The following is a 14800-nucleotide window of genomic DNA, read 5'->3' as shown; positions in this document are numbered from 1 at the left end:
CAAACTTGACTCACTCTAAGGATGAGGCAACGCTTTAGAGAGAATAGTGGGCGGGCACGTCACCCAATCACTAGTTCTTCCCTGGTTGGGTGAGATTTATGAAAAGACCCCTTGTGAATGGACCCGCTGAATGAGAGCTAACGCATTGTGCCATGTGTGAGAATGTTTTTGGGGACAGTAGAGTACCTAGAATAATCCCATTCCGAACGATGCATTTGCCGGCTGTGAAGGCACGCGCGTAACTGGAAAATTATACACCGATGTTTTATTCTTTAGTCATGGATTGAGTTTGATTATTCTCACCGGCCACGGCCAGTGAAGTGAATGGAAAATTACTTAATCGACAGATATTTGAACAAATAATTTACAGAAAAGATGAACAACTGCTTTATAACATTTATTTAAAAAGAAAAAGGTCTTGTAGTAAAATGTTGATTTCTTAGTAGAAGATCATGCAAATAGCATGCTTACTGATCAGGCTAGCATCACTTTTTTTTCAAGCTTACATTTCTGTCTCTTGTCCGTTATCATAGCTTTATAACAATTTATGCAAGTGGGAAAACATGCAGCACTTTATTAGAACATGATATGAATGGAGGGATGAAATTTAAGCAAGACAAATACTTAAAGAAAACATCCATAAAATGAGCACAAGTCCTTGGAATTGAATAATGTTTTAAAGTTTGATCATCCCTGATACAACTGAATCATACATCCTCTGTGTCAGAGGAACATAACACTTGTCTTTGTCATCCAGAATGTACAGACGATCTGAGATTTCATCTGGCTTGAACCCTTCCTCTACCAACTTCACCTTCCTGTGCTTGAACGTTCCCGTAACGGTCAGACAGTTCTGGAACGAAGAACACTTGGAATTACTAAAACAATGGTGAGCGTAAGAGACACACTGTTCCAGACAGTCAGATTTATTTTGTGTAAATTGCCAAATTCAGTTATAATGATCAAAGATAAATATATAAAAATAATAAAATAATGAATGTACTCAGACACTTCAAAACAGTTGAAGTTGCAACTGTCCCGTACAAAATATATACTCTGTTCACTCATGTCAACAACTCAGTGATCAGAAGGTTTTAAACAAATGCAATTGCAAGCACCACATATTTGACCTTTTAAAATCCGGTGCCAGATGCAAGAGTTAGAGAAGTGGGAAGCAGAGGTTACCTGAATCCTTATGAAGCGGGGTCTGGCATAAGCCGGTAGGTAGCGGGAGACATGTCTGAATGTACCGGTGCCATCAAAGGGCTCTCCTTCTTTCAATCTAAGAGCAGCCATTCCAGCCCGTCCCTCTTGGCCTGGAAAGAATGGACAAAAAAACACAGTACATAGACCAACAACCTTTTAATGATTGACTATATTTACATGAAGCATTCACCAAAAGATCTATTCCAGAATGATAAAACCATACATTTTACATATTTTTGTCCTGGGACAACTCCAGAGATGAAAGCACTACAACTGTCTACCATCTGACCCTTGCTGCGCTAGCCGAACCATGCTCCACCAGGTGAGGTACACTAGTAGAAGTACTACTCTACAGAAATATATGCACTCTCTACTGTAAGCTGCTCAGACTAGAGCATCTGCTAAATGACTCAGATGAAAATGCACATCCCAGACCAAATCAAGCTGGACTGAGCTGACCTGGATACACATCCACCCTAGTTACTGGAACCAGGCTTAAAACATTAAATTGTGAAAATAAAATACTGTGAATGAGCTTTCCTCCTTCTGTGAATAACTCTTAACTTCTACATTCAGTGAAATCCACTTACTAATACTGGGTTGTGAGGTTGTCCACCCAGCCAAACGTATATGATGAATGCATTAACACATTTCTGAATAGAGAGATGAATAGTGAACTAACCGGGCACTTTGACACCGTAAACATTAGCCTCCTGGATAGAGGGCATCGTTGTGAGGATATCTGAAACTTCATTTGTGGCAACATTTTCCCCCTTCCACCTGAGCATAACAATCAATATAGTAAACACTTATCAATTTATAAATCAATAATTGATATTTGGATTATTGAATTAACTGACTTCCATCAAGCTGAAAATGTAAAAAATGCATTCTTGATAAAGTTGAACATTTTCAAAATTACTGTGACATCAGTTTTAAAAAGCCATACCTTAATGTACCAAGATATGTACCAAATAAAATGATGAAACAATGAAACAAAAGCCTGTAACAAAGACCGGACCTGAACGTGTCCCCGATACGATCCTGAAAATATATGAAGTTCTCTTCATCGATCCACAGAAGATCTCCTGTGTTGAAGTACTGGTCTCCTTTCACAAAGACATCATGGAGCCTCTTCTTTTCAGTCTGCTTTGGATCTCTGGCATAGCCAATAAAAGGTGCCTTCTGTGAAATCTGGGAGATGAGCAGGCCAGCCTCACCTGAGTTTGATAATCAATAGTTACTGATAACATGTCATGTTATCAATGTGAAAGTGTACAACTTAATTGTTCTTGATGAAAAATAAAAATGTTACACAGACATTTTAAATATTATATATATATATATATATATATATATATATATATATGTGTGTGTGTGTGTGTGTGTGTGTGTGTGTGTGTGTGTGTGTGTGTGTGTGTGTGTGTGTGTGTGTGTGTGTGTGTGTGTGTGTGTGTGTCATGTAACAACACTGAAGAAATTACCCTGCTACAATGTAAAGTAGTGAGTGTACAGCTTGTATTACAGTGTAAATTTGCTGTCCCCTCAAAATAACTCCACACACAGCCATTAATGTCTAAACCGCAGGCAATAAAAGTGAGTACACCCCTAAGTGAAAATGTCCTACTCACTACTTTACATTGTAGCAAAGTGTCATTTCTTCAGTGTTGTCACATGAAAAGATATAATCAAATATTTACAAAGATGTGAGGGGTGTACTCACTTGTGAGATACTGTTCACACACACACACACACACACATGTTTAAACTATAACCCAAGTAAAACGTGTTCATTATGTTTCTATAAATAGTACTAACATACCTGTAGCTGCTTCAACACAGAACCCCTCAGAGTTCCTCAAAGGCTCTTCTTTCTCAATGTCATATTTGATAATGGCATAGGGTAACAACCACTGAGACACAAAGCAACAGCCCAGTTAAGCCTTGCATCACGTTTAAACATTAAAATAAAGGCCAAAAATAAATAATACGGTATTGCAGTTTCACCTTGTGAAAGAAGTTGACCCGTCCAACAGCACCGACCTTCCCAGTGTAGTTGGATAAGCCAATGTTTCCTTCTGTTGATCCATACAGCTCTTTGACACTGATGTGTCCAAAGCGGTTCAGAAACTCTCTCCATACATCTGCTCTCACACCGTTTCCTATCGCCATCCTCACCTTGTGGTTACGGTCACTGGGTCTCTGTGACAGAAGGAAAACAGGTCAAACATCCAAACTTTGACAAAGAAGCCAATATACTGTAAACGCTAACAAATGTACTGCATGGGTTTACAATTCATAAAATGTTTATTTAGCTGACGGTTAAGAAATGCTTTTCATGAGTGATACCATTTTGGGTTTATTCAACATGGAAGATAATTGAGAACTCTTTGCCTTTTACCATAACAACCTAACTGACAGTGCAACTATAGGGTACAGCAATAGTAGACCTCTAACGCCTCAGTAGTAGACCTCTAACGCCTCAGTAGTAGACCTCTAACGCCTCAGTAGTAGACCTCTAACGCCTCAGTAGTAGACCTCTAACGCCTCAGTAGTAGACCTCTAACGCCTCAGTAGTAGACCTCTAACGCCTCAGTAGTAGACCTCTAACGCCTCAGTAGTAGACCTCTAACGCCTCAGTAGTAGACCTCTAACGCCTCAGTAGTAGACCTCTAACGCCTCAATAGTAGACCTCTAACGCCTCAATAGTAGACCTCTAACGCCTCAATAGTAGACCTCTAGGAATCAATACTAACTGCTAGCAGTGAAAATAAACTCTCTCTTCACATTCTCCTGTGACTGTCTGATGTGTCTCTCGGTAACCGTGGTTACCATAAGGCCATGTAAACAAACCTTCTGAGTGCTGCAGAGATATCTCATGGTTTCACCAATGTAATGTATCACTGTCACATTGTACTTTCTACAGTCGTCCCAGAAGTGAGAGGCAGAAAATTTACTCCGCAGGGCTAGAGTAGAACCTATAAAAAATAAAATAATAATAATAATAAAATAAATGTAATCATCATTATCCCAATGTATACAGAATTTGTCATAGAAGTAATACTTTAGTGTTGCAGGGTTTTCAAGTGATCTGAGCCAATGTCTCTAATAATCTATATCATGCCTTGGTCGTGCTTTAACAAAAAACTCAGGAAGCATAATCCCTTCACTAATAGTCAATGTTTGAATTTCCCAAACAAGACAATCACATGTATGTTGTAGACAAATTCAATGACATCAAAATAAGTCAAACTGTGAAGATAATGTTGTCCTTTTTATTTAAGAGCTATTAAATAAAAACTGGAAAGTTAGCCTGTTCAGGTAAAATGAAAATACCCAACATTGGTCAATAGAACAAAATAGTTCAATTCTCCGCCCCACATAAACAATAAAAAAAACACTGCCAGCCAGTCCCAGCCAAATTCCTTTTTGAGAAATTGATGGGACTTCAACCAAACCCCGTACAACAACTATTCCTTGGTGGTTGCCTCCTGCTACAACCTCTACAACCTCTGTATTGTAGGGGGAAAAAGTATCTGGTACCAGGTACTATCCTAACTTTTCCCCAATGGAAAAGCAGAAATGGCGAGGTGAGTAGAGTTGAGCTGGTACCATTCAGTGGAAAAGCTCCCAAAGTGAGTAGTCGAGCTGGTACTATTCAGTGGAAATGCACCATGTGTCTTACAGAGAGCATAAGGGTGAAGCAGACTTAGACCAGGTATACAATTGACAAAGTCAGTTTTACAGTAATCATAGCTCATAAAGGAAGTATCACAAGGCCGGTTCTAGGCATAAGTGATGTAACCGGTCGCTTGGGGCCCCTGACCTCCATGGCCCTAAGTGAATCAAATTTTGCTTATGGCCCCAAAAAGGCTAGTGCCGGCACTGCAGTATCACAATCATTATACCTACAAACAACGTGTTATTAATGCCTGTAGGCTAATGTCACTATCCAGGCACCTCTCTCGATGGTTCCTGTGAATGCCATGAGACCAGATGTGTGGTATAGGGGTAGGTTCAGATAAAACACATCTGTGGAAGACACTCCAAATGTTGACTGTACAAAAGACAAATTCCACAGTCTCAGATGGGTCAGTACAGCTGCCTTGGGGAGACCTGCAACGAAACAAAATAAAAAAGAAACAATACATACTGTTTTAGTACAGCTGAACTTTCCGTATTGAACTTCCAAGTTCTTTGTATAATCATGTGTAATACATACTTCAGAACCCTTAAATTGTGTGCTCCAGTGGTTAAAAGCATACCATTCTCCAAAAATATTTACATATATAGGTAACATAATAGGAAATCCTTCCACGGACAGCACACAATGGCTACTACAGGGAATAAACCAATGATACACCTAAGCACATAGAATAGTTGCACTTTTTCCATGTAGCCTACTGTCAGAATTTAAAAAACGAGACGCTGAAGGAGAACACCTGTTGTGCCTGAAGTGTAGATGTAGACCGCAGGACTCATCAACCTCACATTTGACCTGACATCAACTGGTATTGGTTCAGACGAGGCTTGTCGGATCTTGTCGCTGAAAGTCTCCATGCCGGCCGTGGTGCACTGGTCAGCGAGGACGAACACCTTCACCTTCTGCTCTGTCAGAGTCGGCAGTATCTCCTCGACCACCTCTTTATATTCTGGTAGAATGAAACGAAATGTCTATTTGGCGCTAGTATCCATCAAGTAATTACGATTTAATCTACTCTTGAAGGTAGCCCGGTAATGCAATTGTTGGACCATTGAACTATAGCGAACGGTTGTAATTCAACAACTAAAAGGAGAAACGTGCGTTGTGTCCTTGGCTTGAGCAAGGCACGTAACTATAATTTTGTCAATTCCTATGGATGAAAGCAACTGCGAAATTACTCAAATGTGGTTGCAACTTTACGGTGAGCCGTCAACCAGACAGTGCATATGGTCCACGACCGTGGTAAAAAGTTTGACGTTCGATTTGAGATATTCAAACATCCAAAGGTCAATAGCTCGCAAACAATTGAGGCTACAGACCCCGGGTTAGTGTCGTTATGAACGAAAAAAGATGGACAACACTGCACAGGTCTCGTTCTCGATTCCGACACGCGTTTTCAAATGGCAGGAGACATTTATGGAAATGTTGTAGTCCGTCTGCATGTAACCAGCCAACGTCACAAAGGTAAGTCAACATTTTCAATTCTCAACAACTCTGATAACATCACAAACCTCAAACCAATGTTAAACTGTTCAAGGGAAATTGTCTGCCCTTTATAGATTAGACTTTTATATGGATAATATAGATTTCAAAATATTTCATGTGAAGACATTCAAACGTACTGTACAGTTTACAATTACAATAGCCGATTACATGACCTACATGTTTCAAATCAATGTTTTATACTTCAGAGGGAAAGGTCACACTGCCTTTGGTTTCCCAGTAAAGCGCCTTCACAGCTTGAGAATGATTTGAAAATATAAAATGTCAATAGCTTTCTCAGCGTATGACTGAGACATATCATTTGGATGCTATATTATTCCCTACATAGAGCACCATGTTGCAAAACCTTTAGTTTTCCCAAATAATGAATCCGGATTTTTATAAAAGTAGGCTACATATATATCAGACAAAATCGCTAGGAAAGCTCCCCGATCACATGACCTAGATCCTTCAAATCACTGTTGTATTCCTCAGATGGTCACACATCCTTATATCAATTAGGCAATATCCTATTACATTTTCTAACGCGCATGTGTTCTCCGGTCGCAATAACGACGATTTACCTAGGAAAGGGTTATGTTTGTTTCTCAAAGATAGATGGTTCACCGCAAACGCAACATAAATACCCCATCAAGATCTGTGAATGTATTTAGAGATTTTACTGCCATGTTAACTTTGCTAGCTACTGTTGCACTGAAGGCACTCGTGAGCGCCTGTGTAAGCCCTTCCCAAGCAATGAATTTGACTGTTTTAAGGCGTAAGCCCAAAGCAATGAATTTGATTGGGCTTGTTTTGAGACGTTACGGACAAAAAGTTTTCCCCACCCATTTGCAACAGAAGTCCTATAGGTATTCCACATGTCTAGCGACATTTTAACCCTGGTTAAAGAGGCTGTGCAGACAGACAACAATGTCGCCATGTCTCCTGCGATTTGAAAACGACGAATCAAGAAAAAGAGACGTGCTGTGTTGTACAACTTTTTTTCCTTTCATAACGAGACAAACCCGTGGGTTGCAGCTTAAATTGTTTGTGAATAAACTGTAGCGTACTCCACATTGCATACTCCTCAGTTTTCAAATTATGTTGCTTTACAAAATGTGAATAAAATATATTTATTTTGCATTTATCAGTGGCCACAAAATATTTTGTATTCTTAAAGTAGAACAACTTATGTATCAATGAAAATAAAGCACTGATATTGTCTGTGCTTTATTGAACTCTGTTGTGGTTTTATACACACCAATGACCTCGTTTGGACACCAAGAAGCAGTTTTCCTGTCCAGTTCAGGTCAAACGCAAATGCACAAGAAATGTGTGATTCATTACTGTTACACATCAACCAATCCCTGCCCTTTATTTCATTGTTGTGAGCATAGAGGGAAGGAAGGGGCAGATATTTAAAAATGTATTTGGTGTAGATCAGTGACAAATAAAATCACAACTAGATCCATTTCAATCAGACATTGACAACAAACTGAAAACATTCAAAGGACAGGTAATAATTTTCTACCCTCTTCAATTTGCACTTCTGGTTAGAAGGTAACTGCATTTCGTTGTACTGTACACTTGCACTGTTCAATGATAAAGTTGAATCAAATCTAATATTACATAATTCATAAACCTATCACAGTCCCTAGAGCTGTTCTCAATCTGCATATTTTAAAACGAGAAACCAACTGTACCTTTTCCTGCTATTAATACATTCGCCCCACTGCAGGAAAAGCAATGCAACAATGATCTTGATCTCATGTTGTAGTTCAGAAGTGCAGCAGAACATCCTAGTTTAACAAGTCCCAACCATATCCACAGAAAAAAAGGCTGATTTCCAAAAAGAATTGCGACTGTATCTCCTTCCTTGATGTCAGTGTGTTGCTGCAAGGCCCTGGCAACTTTATTGCTCTGACGATCCGTGTCCAGGTACGAGTACGATTCATCCTCAAACAAAATGAAGGGTTTGTGCGGGTGTCTCTTCACACAATCCAAGAACCGATCTAGAATTGTGTCATTTCTCTCTCTGACTTTTGACAGAGTGTATCTGACCAATGCAAATTTGACAGAGTTTTGAACATCCTGCAGAAAGTAAGGATAGCGGTGATATAAAAATCCAATCCAGAGCAAACAAAACAAGAATGTCATCCAAATGAACATGGTGCTGGGGTTGTTCACACCGTGGTCACAGTGAAGAATGACTAACCAGATGACCAGTGACCTGTCTTTTATAAGTAAAGCCCTCTGTCAATAAAGAACCGTGGTGAAATACAGAACCCACATGGAGGAAGAACAATCTTGTAACTTAGGCAAACTCACTGCCTAAATCTCTTAGAGCCTTTAAATAAGAACTAAATGAATGCTTGATAATAAAAACTGTATAATATACTTACCAGCGTTAGGAGGACCAGGTGTACAGCAGGTGGTACCGCAACAGCAAAAACAATTATAGGACATTTATCTGGAAATACGCACAGCATCTCATGCAACGTTGATATAAAGTTGTTTAATTTAGAAATAAAAAACTTAAAATCCATCAGAATTTATATGCATTAAAAGAACACAGAACTTTTGTGTTGTAGAAAATTGCTAGTTACTGACAGGGCCATTACAAAACTTTAAAAATACTCAAGGCTAAAGGGTCTGGTGAAGTCCCTGATTAATGAATAAAAGCCCGTCTCTCACAAGACTTCAAAGTTCTTGTATTTTTTAAGGCACATTCACTGCACACCACAACCTAGACAGCCATTGGTCCTTGAGGACACATTCACTAAATACTTCAGAACATTTCTGCTAAATTATGATTACCTCAGCCACACACACACACATTCATGGCTTCTGAAATATTCTGTAATCTTCTTACTCCAATCCATTCATTTATTTCTGTTGAGAGAATGGACTCTCAAAACCACTGTCCGGCTGTTGGCTCAGCTTTAATTCAGAGAACTGACTCTTAGAACCCAGTCTGTTCTGGAACGGATCCTGCCTGCCCCCCTCAGAGCCTGGGACAGGATATCTGTGAGCAGATCTACCACTCAGTGTTGTCATACCGGGAACAGACTGAGTCAAGTCGTTGCTCTGAGGTGGGACACTGGGGAAAGTCAAGGCTTTGGTACAAGACTGAATATTGACATTGACCATGTCTTTGTAAACAGTAATGTCAGAGTTGTCAACGGTTAGGCTTCCAGAATAGCAACCGAATCTACCCAGGTTATCGGTGGAAGAAGGTGCACACAGGGGGAATGACTTCACAGTATCCATTTTTCTACCTGGGTAAGAGGAACCTGCAAGGACTCGTGGGCCATCTTGGCACCCGTCATTTGACAGACTCCAGTCATTCGATCGTCTCTCATCCCTGACAGGATGCTCTTCCTGGATCAGGAACGGTTTAGAGTTACTGCGGTGACACAGGAAGTTGTCATCATCTGATCTCCCAGACTCCACCCCCTCCAGGTACAGCTCCCTGCTGCTCTGGTTCCTCAAAGTAACATTAGTAAAATCCCCGTGATAAGAGGCAAGTGTGGAGTTCTGACCAATCTGGTGTGAGGGTCTGTGAGGAAGTGAGAGGAAGTGTCCCGGAGGGGGGAGATGGGGTTGCCCTGCAGTATCTGCAGGGGCTACTTTTTCCCTTTCATTGGTCAGGCGGTCCTGAATGGGCCTCCTAGACGGAGAGGCTTTCTCTGCTGCAGCTGGGTCCGCAGAGCACCATGTCAGGCCCCTCCCCTCACCTGCACCATTCCTGGAGGTCTCCGGAGGATCAATAGCTGCAGATTGTTGGGTTTGGCTAGAAGCAGAACCGGATTGGCGGGTTCGACTTGAGGCAGTAGATGCATGCGTCTTCAATGACAACCCTATTGACACAAGCTCATTTGAAACTACAGATCAGACAGATTATATATATATATTTTTTTATAGAACATGGGGTCACAGAGGCAAAACAGACTAGAAGCGAAGTTACATTGGAGGATCCCGTTAGCCATTGGGTTCCATCTTACGTAGCATTGCATGCACTGAGACTGAATTACTTACCTGTGGCTAGGGGTAAACTGTAGCTCTTTCCAGTCTCTCTCTTCGTAGGGGTCTCCAGGACTTTGGCCATGGCGGCCAGCTTGCTCGCAGCGTTAATGATCTTCTTCTCAGCGCTAAAAGGGAGAGAAGCGAAGATTAGACAGTGTTCCCGTGGCCCTGGGGTGACCGATGTCTGAGGCACACGTACTGCTGCAGTATGGGTTCAAAACCGTACCACTGCTCTTCCAGCAACTCTTTCCCCACATTCCTTTCAAATAAAGCACAACATCCCCCTACAATTTCTTTATTTTTCATTATATATTTACAGTACCAGTCAAAAGTTCAGACATAACTACCAACTTGAATAGGTGCGTCCAAAGCTTCAGCTGGTACTGTGTATAGACATATATTCCACTGGACTCACATGGTGACGGATCTTGTCATGGACTGGGAGATCACCCTGTCTAGACATTATGACAGCTCTCACCCAGTGGCCTGTCCACCATCCTCCAGCAGCTCCTGTAGACAGGCGAGGTAGTAGCGCCTCATCTTCCGGGCCGTGTCCTGTCTTTCTCTCAGCACCTCCACACGGATCATCTCCGCAGCACGCTCCTTACTCTCCTGGAGGTAGCGCAGCATGTCACCTGGACACAGACCCACTGGTGAGGCAGGCTGAACCTGGCAACGCGGGCTGAACCCAGCGACGCGGGCACAAGTTACTGACCTCTGATCTTCTCAACAGCCTTCAGGTACTGTCCCTTCATCTCTTCCAGACCAGCGTGGAGACTCTGGTCAACATCTGAAACTCTGCAATGAAGGTGTATAGATCATTAAAACAGAATTCATGGCAGATCATTGGGTTAATCAGGGGCAGTGACTACACATATATTACCCAGAGTGCCCTTTGGCTGCAGATCTTTTCACTTCCTCAAGTTTTTGCAGACTGTCCTCTTTCTCCCGCCGGAGGGCAATCTCATGGTCTTCTACGAAGGACAAGGACAGTCAGACTTCCTCAGAACTAGCATTTGAACTGACTTGAATTTTTTATTAATAACATTTCATAAGCATCTATTGGTAAATTCCTACAACATCAGTGGAATCCAGCTCTGTGTTCCGGGCAGAAGTAATATATATTGGAGGCAACAGTGAGTCATTTCCCAGAAACATAACCGCCAGAGACGTTCATAATGAATAACATGACTCTTTCTGTTGAGAGGCACGACGGCCAGTGAATACTACGGTGAAATTTACCATAGGGCAATAACCGGCCAACCGCTTTTCTTCCATTGTGGTGGTTTCTGGGAAGGGTTCCCAGAGTACACTGTCAATTCCTCAACTAATCCAATCCTTGGGTACCCATGATCCCCAAAACCCTACAGAGGGGTGCGTTTACCTTTGAGTCTCCGCATGGAGGCCTTGTGCTCCTTCACAGCAGCCTGTAGCTGCCTGCAGGCCTTTTCCAAATGCTTCTGGAGATCCTGACTCTTCTTCTGCAGTTTGGCCCGCGTCTCAGCACACTGCTCTCCACAGACACCGCCATCACTCTTCTGAACAGGGGAGTCTGAACAGGTGGGGGGAAAAAAACATTTAATTATTATTATTTTCTTCATACATGGGGGTTTCATTAATATAAATACATTTAATAATTACTTTAAGATTTTTATTAATATCTGTCATTTCCAATGCTTTCTTAATGGCTGAAAGCTGCATGCAATGACAGACAGTGGCGATTACCTTTTTTAGATTTACACAGAAAAGCCATTGGCCTTTTCTTCGAATAAGGTAAAAGCTTAACCTTGTCTCACACAGCACATTAAGTCAAAAAGGAACATACTCTTAATGCATTCGATTTCTTTCTTATGCCGCTCCTGAGTGTCTTTCAGCAAACGGCCAAGCCTCTCCTCACTGACCTTGAGGAGAAAAACAACATGGGCATAAAATTCAGAGTTAATGTCTTATGACTAACAGATCCAGCCCGCCAGCCACAGCCCACCCGCCCGCCAAAAACAGCCACAGCGCTCTAAAGTGACAATTCCACAACTAAAAATAGAACCCATGAAATAGAACAATAAGAATCATAAAAAGTATTCCCTCATTCTGATTTCAACAGCAAAAATTAGCCTACAGCTCAGTGCAGTAATTGTACACCATAAACAAACATTTTAGAACATAATTTAAACCTGTTGGTATAAAACAGCTGCACACTACATTTGTCAAAGACCACGTTAGAGTCGCAAGGGGCTGTTAAAGAAGACAATGTCTGTGCGCTCAGACTTAAAAAAAAGCACCTATGCTACTTGCAAAAAAAGCCAGCGTAGACAGACAAACAGAGACCTTCTTCCAGTCCTTTTTGGCCTTGGTTACAGCTTCAGAAAGGAGATCTTTACAGGTGGACATGAGGAGATCTTTAACACTTCCACTGGGCCTCCTCCCATCCACCTCCCCGACTTTATTCTTCTCTTTGTAAGGCCCGCCGTTGAGGAGAACAGCCTGCACCTCCTTCAGCCCAACATGAAACTCCTGAAGCACCTCGGACCATGCCTCTTCTCTGCCCCGTTTCCTCTGTTCCTGGCCCCTGCTCTCCTCCAGACATCTCCACTCCTCCTCTCGGCTCCTCAGAGCCTGTTTCAACTCAGCCTCCTTCTGGAGGAGCTCTTTGCTCATGCGCTCCGCCTCCTCTCGAGCCAACTTCTGCACCTCCTCCTTAGCCTCTTGTGCCTTCTCCTGGGCCCGTCTTAGCTGCTCCTGCTGGAAGGCCTGCAGGGTGGAGATCTCCTGCTGCTTGTCTCTGTTCCAGGATGCCCGGGCTGCGGCTAGCTCCGCCTTGAGGAGGGTAGCTTTCTGCACCCTCTCATGGTCCAACAGGCTCTGCAGATCGTCGACCTGGCTCTGCAGATGTGCCACCTCCTCCACCTCTTCCTTCAGGTCCTCCTCCAGCTGCCTCCAACGCAGCACCTCCTCTTGGAGCTCCTCAACCCTATGGTCTCCTTCTGCCTCCTTCTCCCCCTCCCTGCTCCTATGCCTCTCCTCCAGCCACTGCTCTTCTGCTGCCCTCAAGGCCAGGGACACCTGACAGAATCACAGGGTGAGAAAGGATCACTAAGAGGTTCTCTGACAACACAGAGGGGGAAGAGAAACGTAATACAGTTTTTTCACTGTACAGTAAATATTCTGGATTTTCAGTAAATACAGTTGTGTTTTCTTTCTGCTTGTAAAGTGACAGCTGGTTGTGGAGTCGTTACCCTCTGTTGAAGATGTGGCTCTTGTTCCTTCTCCCATCGCTCCCGTTCTCTCTGGAGAGCAGCTTTATACTGTGGCAGAGAAGTGAGGTCCTCCAGCCAACGGCAGTAGGCTCTGGTTACCGCTCCCTCAACCTAGAACAGAAGACAACCAGCCCCGTTAACCCTTACACTTCATCACAAACACCCTGTGTTTCACACAACCCTTCATGCCCAGGACAAGAACTGTCCATAACACGCCAGACTCTGAAAGGCTACAGTATTTAATTTCACATTAGGAAACACCACACGGGAAAAACACATTCTTCCAGCCTCCCTGATCATCAACTTGAGACCAACTAAGAGAGAATTACGCAGCACTGAGACAGAGAACCGGTCATTATGAAATATTTCCTAACCTGTCGCGCCATGTCCTCCAAGTGTTTTTCCTGTAGTTCTCTCTGGACACGCTTCCCAGCATCCTCCACTGCTCTGCATTGAGCCACATCTGCCTCCTGCTTCAGCTGGAGCCTCTGTTCCCCGAGTCTGTAGGAGGAATTATTAGAGTTATTAGTAGAAGTACTATTAGTAGAGTTATTTGTATTAGTACAGTTATTAGTATTAGTGCTATTAGTAGTAGTATTAGTAGAGTTATTTGTATTAGTACAGTTATTAGTAGTAGTATTAGAACTGAATAGTGGTTTGGTTACTGGGTTCAGTCATAGACGCGGTCAAATCTGAAAATAATGGCACAGTTCATATATGTCACAGAAACAAATTGTGTCACGCTATTTTGCCAGTCCATCTGCAGATTCTTCATGGAGGTTCAGGATAAGGTATAATAGACCATCAGGATAAATACCTGGCCTCCAGCTCCTCCCTACTGAAGACCAGGCCAGCCTTGGGCTCCCCAGGGCTGAGTGTCTGACATGCCATCTCCTCCCCAGGGCTGAGTGTCTGACATGCCATCTCCTCCCCAGGGCTGAGTGTCTGACATGCCTTCTCCTCCTCAGGGCTGAGTGTCTGACATGCCTTCTCCTCCTCAGGGCTGGATGTCTGGGAGGAGGAGTCCTTGGTGTTTGTGGCTCTCTGTCTCCTGGCTTCTGCGACGGCTTCCTCCAACCTCAGAGCCCAGGACCTCTCTGCCTGCCCAGGGGAAACCAGAGACGCATCC

The 14800-nt window shown here is 42.7% G+C and overlaps 2 protein-coding genes across 9 annotated transcripts in view; both read right to left on the bottom strand.

Moving 5' to 3' along the window:
- Window positions 1-381: 381 nt before the first annotated feature.
- LOC105018378 (very long-chain acyl-CoA synthetase) lies at window positions 382-8937 on the bottom strand. 3 transcript variants are annotated; one of them, XM_034288441.1, is made up of 11 exons: window positions 8794-8937; window positions 8095-8482; window positions 5649-5858; window positions 5167-5322; window positions 4060-4184; window positions 3214-3408; window positions 3029-3119; window positions 2228-2426; window positions 1889-1986; window positions 1186-1316; window positions 382-853 (listed from the first exon to the last, which is right to left on the bottom strand). In XM_034288441.1, the coding sequence occupies exons 1-11, from the start codon at window positions 8935-8937 to the stop codon at window positions 677-679; spliced, it is 1914 nt and encodes a 637-aa protein (XP_034144332.1). In that variant the 3' UTR covers window positions 382-676. The 3 variants fall into 3 exon arrangements, with proteins under 3 accessions (XP_034144332.1, XP_034144333.1, XP_012994374.2); XM_034288442.1 differs by lacking the exons at window positions 8095-8482; window positions 8794-8937 and adding an exon at window positions 6976-7507; XM_013138920.3 differs by lacking the exons at window positions 1889-1986; window positions 2228-2426.
- cep152 (centrosomal protein 152) overlaps window positions 8892-14800 on the bottom strand; it is a 24707-nt gene continuing 18798 nt past the window's right edge. For 4 of the 6 annotated variants that reach the window (XM_010883713.4, XM_010883712.4, XM_010883711.5 and 1 more), the window contains 11 exons: window positions 14489-14772; window positions 14046-14172; window positions 13651-13782; window positions 12743-13477; window positions 12243-12318; window positions 11802-11969; window positions 11301-11391; window positions 11133-11215; window positions 10896-11052; window positions 10430-10542; window positions 8892-10251 (listed from right to left, as the gene is read on the bottom strand). In XM_010883713.4, coding sequence (XP_010882015.2) covers window positions 9278-10251; window positions 10430-10542; window positions 10896-11052; window positions 11133-11215; window positions 11301-11391; window positions 11802-11969; window positions 12243-12318; window positions 12743-13477; window positions 13651-13782; window positions 14046-14172; window positions 14489-14772 — 2940 coding nt within the window. In that variant the 3' untranslated portion in view covers window positions 8892-9277. The remainder of the gene's footprint in view (window positions 10252-10429; window positions 10543-10895; window positions 11053-11132; window positions 11216-11300; window positions 11392-11801; window positions 11970-12242; window positions 12319-12742; window positions 13478-13650; window positions 13783-14045; window positions 14173-14488; window positions 14773-14800) is intronic. The other 2 variants (XM_029115093.2, XM_010883715.4) reach the window with 2 other exon arrangements.

This window comes from Esox lucius, chromosome 19 (genome assembly GCF_011004845.1).
Source record: "Esox lucius isolate fEsoLuc1 chromosome 19, fEsoLuc1.pri, whole genome shotgun sequence".
Lineage (NCBI taxonomy): Eukaryota > Metazoa > Chordata > Actinopteri > Esociformes > Esocidae > Esox > Esox lucius.
Note: the sequence above shows the minus strand (reverse complement) of the source record. Positions and strands in the feature narration are given on the sequence as shown.